Here is a 12403-nt window from a genome sequence, read left to right on the forward strand (position 1 = left end):
ATACAGCTAGTAAGTGGAGGAGGCAGGGTCTGAATCAACTTCATGGTTAATCACCACACTCGTCAATTACTGTGTTCATTTTATTGACCCACAGTGAGAAGTAGAATGTGAAGAGCTGGCATTTATAGAAATAGTTATAATCTTAAGTCTGGGAAAGCTCAATGGTTGCCTTGAAAAGAGAGGATATGCAAAGTATGCAGTAGATTTGAGCTAGTTCCATTTCTCATTACACACACACACACACACACACACACACTATTGCATTCTCTTCTTTAAATCTTTACTCAAACGTTAGTATCTCCTAGAAGTTGCAAGGACAGCTTCATCAGGAATGTGCTTGTAACCAGCTTTGACTAACCAATAGTATTGCTAAGATTTTGTACCTGGAGGCCTTGACCAAAGGCCACTGTGGGCTTCTTACCTTAAATAGTTGCTTTATCCACAAGGAGGATGACGAGAAAGCAGAAAGGAAGGCAGAGCTCCCACTTGCATAGGCCAGCGAGACGTGTGTGCAGACAGCGCTGTAGCCCGTGGGGACCGGCTTGTCCACAGCCTTTTGTGTTCTCTCCCAGTATCCCCCAGCCAGGCTTACACCACGGTGCTCTTCTTCCCCACTGGGGTGTGATTCCCAAAGTGGAGGCTGGACCTCCGTGCCCAGGGGGCCCCCGGGGAGCCTTGCTGCATCACCACCAGGCGGATGGAGGGCTGGGCATCCAGGGAGGCCTCGGGTGCGTACTCCTTACTGGGGTCCTTGCCTCGGCAGTCATAGAGCACGCAGGAGATAAGGAAAACCAGGAGCAAGATGACGTAGCTGGAGACTAGGATGATCAGGTTCAAGGTGACAGGGTCGATCTCTAAGTAGAACTCCATCACATGGCACACGGTTGGGAAGTGGGTTTAGAGCAGGGCAATGGGGCCAGTCGAGGGTTCTGGGAGCAAACCCTAGCTTGATGGAATAGCTACATTGGCTCTGGAATAAAAATACATTAATCCCTACTGCTCCAGGAGACTTCACAGATTAAAGCTGCCCGGTTTAATAACTTAAGCTCTTCTGCTAATACTACAGCTACCAAAGCACAGACACTGTCTCTCATCGCTTCACCTACATAGAGAGAGAAAGAGAAAAAGAGATAGTTCATATGCTACCCAGGTGTGGTATGTAAGCAGGAGGTCCATTCAGTGTCCAAACAGTTTTGTTGAGCAGAAGAAAATCAGTTCAGTCAGTCAGTTCAGTCACTCAGTCGTGTCCAACTCTTCGTGACCCCATGGACTGCAGCACGCCAGGCCTCCCTGTCCATCACCAACTCCCAGAGCCTGCTCAAACTAATGTCCACTGAGTGAGTGATGCCATCCAACCATCTCATCTCGTCCCCTTCTCCTCCCGCCTTCAATCTTTCTCAGCATCAGGGTCTTTTCAAATGAGTTAGCCCTTCGCATCAAGTGGCCAGAGTACTGCAGTTTCAGCTTCAGCATGAGTCCTTTCAGTGAATATTCAGGACTGACTTCCTTTAGGATGGACTGGTTGGATCTCCTTGCAATCCAAAGGACTCTCAAGAGTCTTCTCCAGCACCACAGTTCAAAAGCATCAATTCTTTGGTGCTCAGCTTTCTTTATGGTCCAACTCTCACATCCATACATGACTACTGGAAAAACCATAGCCTTGACTAGATGGACTTTTGTTGGAAAGTAATGTCTCTGCTTTTTAATATGCTGTCTAGGTTGGTCATAGCTTTTCTTCCAAGGAGCAAGCATCTTTTAATTTCATAGCTGCAGTCACCATCTGCAGTGATTTTTGGAGCCCAAGAAAATAAAGTCTGTCACTGTTTCCATTGTTTCCCCATCTATTTACCATAAAGTGATGGGACCGGATGCCATGAACTTAGTTTTCTGAATGTTGAGCTTTAAGCCAACTTCTTCACTTTCCTCTTTCACTTTCATCAAGAGATTCTTTAGTTCTTCACTTTCTGCCATAAGGGTGGTGTCATCTGCATATCTGAGGTTATTGATATTTCTCCTGGCAATCTTGATTCCAGCTTGTGCTTCTTCCAGCCCAGTGTTTCTCATGATGTACTCTGCATAGAAGTTAAATAAGCAGGGTGACAATATACAGCCTTGACATACTCCTTTCCTGACTTGGAACCAGTCTGTTGTTCCATGTCCAGTTCTAACTGTTACAGAAGTAAGTGCATACAGTTAAAACTTGGGTTGTTCTGTAAAAATTGTGAAGTATGGTCATCTTTAATATAAGAGAGGCTTATTAATTTTATTTTCAAAGTGAAAATATAGTTTATTTACAATATTATAATTTCATGGTGCACAACATAGTGATTCAATATTTTTATAGATCATACTGTTTAAAGTTTTATAAAATATTGGCTATATTTCCTGTGCTATTTATCTTAGTCATTTTATACATAATAATTTGTGCCTCTTAATCCCCTACTCCTACCTTGCCCCTCACTGCTTTCCTCTCCCCACTGGTAACCACAAGTTTGTTCTCTATATTTGTGAGTCTGCTTCTGTTTTATTTGCTTCATTTTTTGATTCCACATATAAGTGATAATATACAGTATTTGTTTTTCTCTGTCTGAATTACTTCACTAGGCAAAATACCCTCCAGGTCCATCCAATTGTCATTATTGCAAACGACAAATTGTCATTCTTTTTATGACTGACTAATATACGTATTGGAGAAGGCAATGGCACCCCACTCCAGTACTCTTGCCTGGAAAATCCCATGGACGCAGGAGCCTGGTAGGCTGTAGTCCATGGGGTCACCAAGAGTCGGACACTTACTGAGAGACTTCACTTTCACTTTCATGTATTGGAGAAGGAAATGGAAACCGACTCCAGTGTTCTTGCCTGGAGAATCCCAGGGATGGCGGAGCCTGGTGGGCTGCCATCTGTGGGGTCGCACAGAGTCGCACACAACTGAAGCGACTTAGCAGCAGCAGCAGCAGCAGCCATATATGTATTAGTCAGTCACATCTTTATCCATTCATCTGTTGACTGACAGACACTTAGGTTTTGTCCTGGCTATTATAAATAATGTTGCTGTAAAGATTGGGGTGCATATATCTTTTCAAATGTTTTCATTTTCTTCAGATATATACCCAGGAGTGGAATTGTTGGATCATATAATAGTTTTATTTATTTATTATTTTTTTCAAAATGAATCCATCACAGGTATACATGTGCTCCCCATCCTGAGCACGTTTTTAATGGTTTTTTTTTTTTTTTTGGTTGAACCTCCATACTCTCTTCCATAATGGCTGTGCCAGTTTAAAATTCCCACCAACTGTGTACAAGGGTTCCCTTTTCTCCACATCCTTGCCAACATCTGTTATTTGTGGTCTTTTTGACACTAGCCATTCTGAGGTGTCAGGGGCGGGCTCACTGTGGTGTTGCTCTGGGGTTTCCCTGGTGATCAGCGATGTTGAGCATCTTTTCATGTGCTTGTTGGTCATCTGTATGTCTTCTTTGGAAAAGTGTTTATTCAGGTCTTTGCCCGTTTTTTAATCAGGTGGTTTGTTTTTTTAATATTGAGTTTTATGAGCCATTTATATATTTTGGATATGAACTCCTTATTGGACCTATCTTTTGCAAATATTTTCTCCCATTCAGCAGGCTGTCTTTTTCATTTTGTTGCTGGTTTCCTTCACTGTGGAAAAACTTTTAAGTTTAGTTAGATTCCATTTGTTTATCTTTCCTTCTGTTTCCTTTTCTAGCTAAGGGATATTTTAATGCCAAGTATCCATCTTTGGAAGGATTTGAGTCTTGAGAATGGATGTTTTTATTTAATAAAAAGACCATACTCAGCCCCTGACATTTTCACTCTTTTTGCCTTTGTTGGTGTTTTTCATTCATTAATTCAAAAACAGTTTTTGAGCTCCTCGTATGTTCTAGGTACTGTGCTAAGCAATTTTGAGACAGAATTATTCAGTCTAGCAGGGGAGACAGACATTAAACAAATACTTGCAGAAGTCCCCATTTAAGAACAGTGGGAATTGGTTTATAAAAGACAAGGAGAGGGTGGTAGGAGAGTGTATCCCAAAGTGAGTGCGAGAAAGTTTCCATGAGAAAGAGACATTTAACCTATGACCCCAATGATGGTCAAAATTTAGCCGGGTTGGAAATGGAGGCAAGATTCTTCAAGCCACAAAGAGCATGCATGAAAGTTCTGAGCAGAAAAAAGCCTGGAAAATTAGAGGAGTTAAAACAAGGGCAGCGTAACTGTCATACAGAGAAAGAATAGGGAGCGTAAGGAGAGAGAATGGGGCAGGGGTCAGAATGCAAAGGGACGTGTGTGCCCTGCTCAGGGCTTTAGAGTGGGTGCCAGAGCGAGGCTGCCCCTGGATCAGCTGATACAGGGGAGGGAGGGGCCAGCTGGACTTCAAAGAGCTCCCCTTAGTCACTGTGTGCATGCAAGAAAATAAGCAAAATGAAAAGATCAAATAAAAATACCGATATTCCTTGATTTATAGTCATCTTCCTGCCTCAGTGCGGTGTGTGTGCTAGGCGGGTCTGACTGTTTGCAACCATACGGTCTGCAGCCCACCAGGCTCCTCTGTCCGTGGCCTCAGGGGCAGCCTGTCCGAGTAGCCCTTCAGAGGAGGGCTGAATAGGCCTGAATAGGCTCCCAGTAGACGTCACAGGCGCGGGAGCTGGGCAGTTGCACAGGCCCCTTGCTCAGAACTTCACACTTAGTTTAGTGCCCTGCTGTCTCCATCTTCAAATTTTTAATAATTTTTTATTGTGCGCTGGGCTCACAAATTATGTATCTTGCTTGGTCTCATATGTATACAATTTTGGCCTGACAGGGCCATTTCTCCAAGAGCTAATGGGACTCTTTTGATGCTGCTGGTTAAAGGTCAAAGGTCCTGGAGATCTTCTGGCTTATCATCACAGTTAAGCTTTAATGTCCTAGCAGCTTCGGTCTATTCCTTTATTCTCAGCCTCTCTGGGAATGGGAGGGCTTAGGGCTGCTGTAGAAAAGCATTCTTATTGATCTGGAGACCTTTTCCAAATAAAGTATGTCATGAGTCCGTGGTTCTGGACGAAGCTGTGGGATTATACTAAAGAAGATGAGTGGTTCTCAAACACGGCAGATGCCGAGCCACCCTCACCATCATCAGCTGGGCTTCTTAGGAATACAGAGTCCCAGATCAGTGCCAGATCTATTGAATAACTCTTTGGGGCTGGAATCTGCGAATCTGCATTAGTAACAGACTTCGTGGACAATTTTGATATGTGACCAGGATGGAGAATCATGGCTACAGACGTGTGAAAGAAGGATGTGTGGAAAATGGGTCACCAGGGTAGTTGTTGGCCACTGAGATGCCAGAGGAGGCATACAGCAGAGACATCACACTGTCCAAGGCTCTGAGTCAAAGAGGCTCAGAAAGTTCATTTTGTCATGGGAAAGTCCTTTTCCTGGTGGTCATTCACATCTATCAAGCTCACAGGAGACTGACATTCAAAACAGAATACCAGTTTATTCAGTTACAGTGAAAAATACACCTGTCACAAAGTTGGGAGGTCTTGTGCTGAAATGACCATAGTTTTTACCTCCCTGGAGGCAAATCTACAGACGAAGTTCATTTATAATAGAAAGTTTCTTGCTGAGCACAGAAACTCAGCAAGTAGGGTTGTCTGGTGCTTCTCTAAGTCGCATCGGTGATCCCAGACCACAGGAAGGCTATTTAAAAGCAAGTATATACCAGGTAGTTACTTAGTTTTGTCCACACTGAACTCTAGATTCCTAACTTCTACAGTAAACTGACATTCACACAGCACAGGCTCTTCTGCATAACACTATTTGGAGTTTTTCTTTTTTTTGATAACTTTAAACAAATGATACAAAAGCTTGCTAAAATTGAGACGTACATGCAGTTTGTGAGACTGAGCCTACTCTTTGCTACAGCATGGATCGTAGCCTGCCAGGCTCCTCTGTCCATGAAATTCTTCAGGCCAGAATACTGGAGTGGGTTGCCATTCCCTTCTTAAGGGAATTTGCCAACCCAAGGATCAAACCCAAGTCTCCTGCATTGCAGGTGGAGTTTTTACCATCCGAGCCACCAGGGAAGCCCATAACCCACCAGGCTCCTCTGTCCATGGGATTCTCCAGGCAAGAATACTGGAGTGGTTTGTCATTTCTCCAGGGGATCTTCCTGACCCGGGGATGGAACCCAGGTCTCCAGCATTGCAGGCAGACGCTTTAACCTCTGAGCCATCAGGGAAGCCCATATACAGTTTAGTCCACATTAAATTAAACTGAAACGTATGCAGCAGCTCTGCCACATGTAGTGGAGTTTCCGCATCAGCTCCACGTTTCTTTGTGCAACAGTGATGGCCAGCAATCATGGCGGCTGACCTGGTCTGGCCACCTCTCTTGCACTGTCTCAGTTCTACTGATTCTCTCGTGATGTCCCAGAATATTTTGTTCAAGGCTCTTGTCTTTGAATCGGTATCTCATTACTATCTGCAGATAGCACTTTTTTCTTTGTATCTACCAGTGCCCAAAAGGTCATTTCAAATCCAGCCTTATGGAGGCTTTGCTTCCTTAAAACGTGTTCCGTGAAACGCTGGCTACCTGGTTTGTTCACCCCAGGGGATGGCTGCCTTATTCCTACTGCAGCCCAACATCTCAAAGCATCTTCCTGGCACGCCTGATCATTAAAGAACTTTCCTTTTGTGCCATCTAGTGGCCAAAGCAGAGACTGCTAAAGGGAAAACTGCAATGTCAAGCTGGAAGGACTTTCTGATCAGCAGTAGAGGGTGACAGCCACAGTTCAGAACAACCCCTTGAGGTAGTCAGGCATGGTCATTCTTTCACTCATTTACAAACATGTATTGTGCACTTACCATTTGGCAGCCTGCTCGACGATGTGATGAATGCAGAAGCTGAAGGGAGAATGCTAGTGAGTAGGGAGGGAGAGCATCAGCTGCATCTTAGGAATGAAGAAACTGAAGCTCACAGAAGCAGTGGAGTTCTAATTAGCTCATTCTTGTTCCCTTTCTCCCTCTCACCCTTCCGCCTCTCTTTTCTCTTGCCGAAATATAAATAAAATATCTACATAGAATACGTTATGCTGTGTGTTCTAATCAGATAGATTTTCCCTGGGCTCCCAGTTATGTACACACTCATTCATAATCTAGACCATTTTGTCTGCTGAGCTAGAACATCACCTAATAATGCCAGACAAATGTGTTCCATTTAAGTCTGGGGGAGAACGGATACCTGTATGTGTATGGTTGAGTCCCTTCGCTGTTCACCTAAAACTATCACAGTATTGCTAATCGGCTATAACTCAATACAAAATAAAAGTTTAAAAAAAATGTGTTCCATGTAAATGCATTTACAAGCAGCTAGTGTTTATTTCCTTTTTTAAAAAATTTATCTTGGCTGTGCTGGGTCTTTGTTGCAGCACGAGAGAGATTTTTAGTTTTGGCCTGTGAACTCTTGGTTGCAGCTTATGGGATCTAGTTCCCTGACTGAGGATTGAATCCTGGTCCCCTACCTTGGGAACCTGAAGTCTTAGCCACTGGACCACCAGGGAAGTCCAAGAATTTATTTCTTAAAACTCCAAAATATTTTTGTATTTTAACCATGCTGGATAGGAGTTTAACTGATATTCACACTGCCTTGCTTCTTCAATAAAATACAGGATTCCAAATGCCTTGTGTATAAGCTAAGTTGCTTCAGTCATGTTTGACTCTTAGCGACCTTATGGATTGTAGCCTGTCAGGCTCCTCTGTCCATGGGATTCTCCAGGCAAGAATACTGGAGTGGGTTGCCATGCCCTCCTCCAGGGGATCTTCCTGACAGGGACTGAATCTGTGTCTCTTATGTTTTCTGCATTGGCAGGTAGGTTCTTTATCACTAGTGACACTTAGGAAGTGTAGTTTCAATTTTTAATAACTTTAGAGGTAAAAAAGTCACAAACTTACAAAGGAGTCATTGGAAGTCTAATTATTTTACAGTCGAGGACAGTGAAGCTCATGGAAGTGATTTGCCTTAGAGCCAGTTCAGTTCAGTCGCTCAGTCATGTCTGATTCTTTGCATCCCCATGAATCGCCGCACGCCAGGCCTCCCTGTCCATCACCAACTCCCAGAGTTCAGTCAAACTCATGTCTGTCGAGTCGGGGAGCCAAGCAGATGGTAAATGATAGAATCAAGACTTAAAGCCAAGTTTTGAATTCTAATCTAATGTTTTTTCACTGGAGTTATTAACTAGGTAGAGAGGAAAATGAAAGAGGTCTAGCTGTATTAGATGTTAGAAAAGCAAGAATGGCAATCATCATAAAAGCCAAATGATAACCATCTGTATTTTCAAAAGTCCACTTGACCTAAACATTTTCCCTGAGAGAACATAACTCCACCTCTAACCCACGGCCCCTCTCAACTTTCCAGTCAGAATCTAGTGTGTGGTTCACCTGGGACCTACTGGGAAAACACTGCCACAAATTATCACAGACCAAATTTAAGATATTTTTCCACCTCAGTTCAGGTCAGATCAGTTGCTCAGTCGTGTCCGACTCTTTGTGACCCCATGTACTGCAGCACACCAGACCACCCTACCCATCGCCAACACCCGAAGCTTGTTCAAACTCATGTCCATTGAGTCAGTTATGTCATCCAACCATCTCATCCTCTGTCGTCCCCTTCTCCTCCTGCCTTCAATCTTTCCCAACAACAGGGTCTTTTCCAATGAGTCGGCTCTTGCATCAGGTGGCCAAAGTATTGGAGTTTCAGCTTCAGCATCACTCATTCCAATGAACACCCATGACTGATCTCCTTTAGGATGGACTGGTTGGATCTCCTTTCAGTCCAAGGGACGCTCAAGAGTCTTCAACAATACAGTTCAAAAGCATCAATTCTTCAGTGCTCAGCTTTCTTTATAGTCCAACTCTCAAATCCATACATGACTACTGGAAAAGTCATAGCTTTGACTAGATGGACCTCTGTTGGCAAACTGATGCCTTTACTTTTTAGTACACTATCTAGGTTTGTCATAGCTTTTCTTCCAAAGAGCAGGCATCTTTTAGTTTCATAGCTGCAGTCACCATCTGCAGTGATTTTGGAGCCTGAGAAAATAAAGGCTGCCACTATTTCCATTTTCTCCCCATCTATTTGTCATGAAGTGATGGGACCAGATGCCATGATCTTAGTTTTTTGAATGATGAGTTTTGAGCCAGCTTTTCACTCTCCACTTTCAACTTCACCAGAGGCTCTTTGCTTCCTTTTTGCCTCTGCCATAAGGGTGGTCTTCATATTTGAGGTTATTGATACTTCTTGCAATCTTGATTCCAGCTTGTGATTCAGCATTTCTCATGATGTACTCTGCATATAAGTTAAACAAGCAGGGTGATAATAAACACCTTGATATACTCCTTTCCTAATTTTGAACTGGTTCATTTTTCCGTGTCTGGTTCTAACTGTTGCTTCTTGACCTCTAGACAGGTTTCTCAGAAGGCAGGTAAGGTGGTCTGGTATTCCCATCTCTTTAAGAATTTTCCACAGTTTATTGTGATCCACACAGTCAAAGGCTTTAGTGCAGTCAGTGAGGCAGAAGTAGATGTTTTTCTGGAACTCTCTTGCTTTTTCTATGATCCAACAAATGTTGGCAATGTGATCTCTGGTCCCTCTGCCTTTCCTAAATCCAGCTTGTGTGTCTGGAAGTTCTTGGTTCACGCACTGTTGAAGCCTTGCTTGAAAGATTTTGAGCATCACCTAGAGCCTCTAGAAAGGACCAAACCTGTTGGCATTCTTACTTCAGACTTCCAGTCTCCACAATTGAGAGAGAATAAAATTCTGTTGTTTATTTGGCTCTGTTTGTGGTATTTTTGTTATAGAAGTACTAAAAAACCATCTCTATAATGCTTAGGGATTGTGGAGTAATCCCAGAGCATGGCGTGGCTTGGAGCAAAATCAAGTTCTCCTATGGATATACTCCTTCTGTTTCCTTTAGACAGTTGCTCTTCTAGCTCTGGCTGTGGTTCCTGGCTCCTTCTGCTCCGGTATGGCTCCATTTTGAAAATGCCTGAGATGAAAGAAAATTCCTGCATGTGAAATTTGCTTCCACAAAAATAAACACAAAAATTTCAATTAAAAACAGCAACTGGGAGAGAACAAGATGGCAGAGGAGAAGGTGGACGTGGAGTACATCTCTCTCCATGGATACATCAGGAATACACCTTCAGACACAGAAGTACTTGCAGAACACCAGCTGAGAGCAGACAGGAGTACCTACCAGTAGCAAAGAATATATATAACCACACAAAACTCGATAGGATGAAGGAACTAGGGGGAAAGACAGAGTGTTACTAGAACTGGACCTGCCCATGGCTGATGGGGAAACTGAAGCAGGGGTCCGACCCCCCCCCCCCCCCCCCCCCATCGGGGTGATTGGCTGAGTCAGAGGAGAAACATTTAAGGCTGAAAGTGAAACAGCTGATCTATGGCGGCCTAAATGGAATGAGAATCAAACTATCCTTGCCGCAGTCACACCTACCCTGGACAGGGATGAGGGTCCCCTAGAAGGTGCAGTGGCTGGGAGCTGGAGTTTAGGGATTGTGGAGTAATCTCAGAGTGATGGCAGCTGTTCACTGCAGAAAGACAGACCAAGGGGATGTGTGGGAGGAGACTGTGGTGGGAAATGCCTGTGGAGGAGAGCCAGGCCGCCATGGAAGCAAGGCAATACTGCTGAGTCACACGTAGGAGTTGGAGACATCACCAGAGCCTCTCTCTCCCGACATGCCAGCATCGGCAGCTGAACTGATAGACTGGCCCATCAATTGCCTGATGCACTGAATTATAGAGTAGGACCCCCGCCAAGGTGCCCCGTTAGTGCCTGATGCACTGATCTACAGAGTAAGACCCCAGGCAGGGGGGCCTCTTTATATGCCTGATAAGTGGAACAACAGAGAAGGACCCCAGGCAAGGGAACTCTCTAAGTGCCTCAATGGGTGGGGCTATGGAGAAAGACTAGCAAAGAGGCCTTCTGATTGCCAGCTACCAGAGGCTTGAAAAAAGACTGATAGGACCATAACTCCTGCAGTTGAGGCAATCCATATCCCTGCACACTTGGTACCACCAGGGTCCCCATGACCCAAGCAGCTGTGCCAACTGAGGCAGAGCTGCTACAGTAAAAAAAAAAAAAAAAATTATGTCTATGCATGCAGGGTCTCTTTGGTCGTGTCCAACTCTTTGAGACCTTGTGGACTGTGGCCTGCCAGGCTTCTCTGTCAGGAAGGTTCTCCAGGCAAGAATACTGGAGTGTATTGCCCAATACTGGTTGCCATACCCTTCTAGAGCACTATGTTCCCTTCTGCCCTAGCCACCAACTCCCCTGAGTACCTGGTGCTTCCAGAACCACTGTGACCCAAGCAGCTGCACCACCTCCACACCTGGCCCTCACAGGGGCTAACCCAAGTCCTCCAGGGCAGCCTCAGGAGCTAAACCCCAGTGGACAACCCACAGGCAGAAGTGGAAATAAAACCACAATTGAAACCCAGGGGCAGTGTGGCTAAGGAAGAAGACCCAAAACCTTCCCACCAGGTGTACAAGCTGGATTAAATCCACATGATCAACTAGGCAGACTGTGCCTATGGAATATATAAAAGGCCATTGAGAGTTGCCACTAGTTCTCATCGCTGTGGACATTGGAGCCAAGAACATACAGGAGTAGGACCAGATTAGAGTCTGAGCTGCCCCACAGCAGGCCCAGAGATCAGCAGAGTTGGAGGGCATCCTAGGGAGGTGAGGTGGGCTGTGACAAGAGAAAGGACTCTGACAGCAGTGGCTCAAGAAAAAATTTATTATTCTTATGTTTTGACTTGTTCTGTAGTTTCTTTTGGATTTTTTTTCTTTTCTCCCCCCACTCCACTCCCTGTTGTAGTTGTCAATTTTATTGGCACTATGAAATCTAATTAAGCTTCTGAGTTTTTTTTTTTTCCTTTTTTCAATCACATTTTTTATTGTTGTTATAAACCTCTGCCTCAACGTTGGGCTTTTGCAGTTCTGTGGAGTTTTCCTTTTTTTTTTTTTTTTTTAAATTTTCTCTCTCTTTTTTTAAATTTTAGTTTTTAATTTTTTAAACATATATTCCTTTGTTTGCTTTTCCTACTGTTCATTTCCCCTTGCAGTTAATCTTTAATATACATAAATCTTCTTTATCTACTTTTATTTAACTTTGCACATCTATTCTTTCTTTCTTTTCTTTCCTCTCAACATATTTGTTAGTTTTGTTTTCATTGCTCTGTTCCTCACTTGGCACCTTCCTTTAGTTTTGTTTTCCAGTTTGTGCTTTACTTAATTTTGTTCTTAACTGGTAGATATAATTTTTGGTTCACTGGGTCAATCTATTGTACTTTATTTTTGTTGGACTGTTTGGATTTTGCT

General features: G+C 43.8%; 1 protein-coding gene across 1 annotated transcript; it reads right to left on the minus strand.

The window, feature by feature from the left end:
* Positions 1-588: 588 nt before the first annotated feature.
* On the minus strand, positions 589-870 carry SMIM36 (small integral membrane protein 36). The gene has a single exon (XM_070774266.1). It carries the CDS (start codon positions 868-870, stop codon positions 589-591), a length of 282 nt encoding a protein of 93 aa, XP_070630367.1.
* Positions 871-12403: the final 11533 nt, after the last annotated feature.

The sequence above is a fragment of the Bos indicus genome, chromosome 19, assembly GCF_029378745.1.
Source record: "Bos indicus isolate NIAB-ARS_2022 breed Sahiwal x Tharparkar chromosome 19, NIAB-ARS_B.indTharparkar_mat_pri_1.0, whole genome shotgun sequence".
NCBI classification, from domain to species: domain Eukaryota; kingdom Metazoa; phylum Chordata; class Mammalia; order Artiodactyla; family Bovidae; genus Bos; species Bos indicus.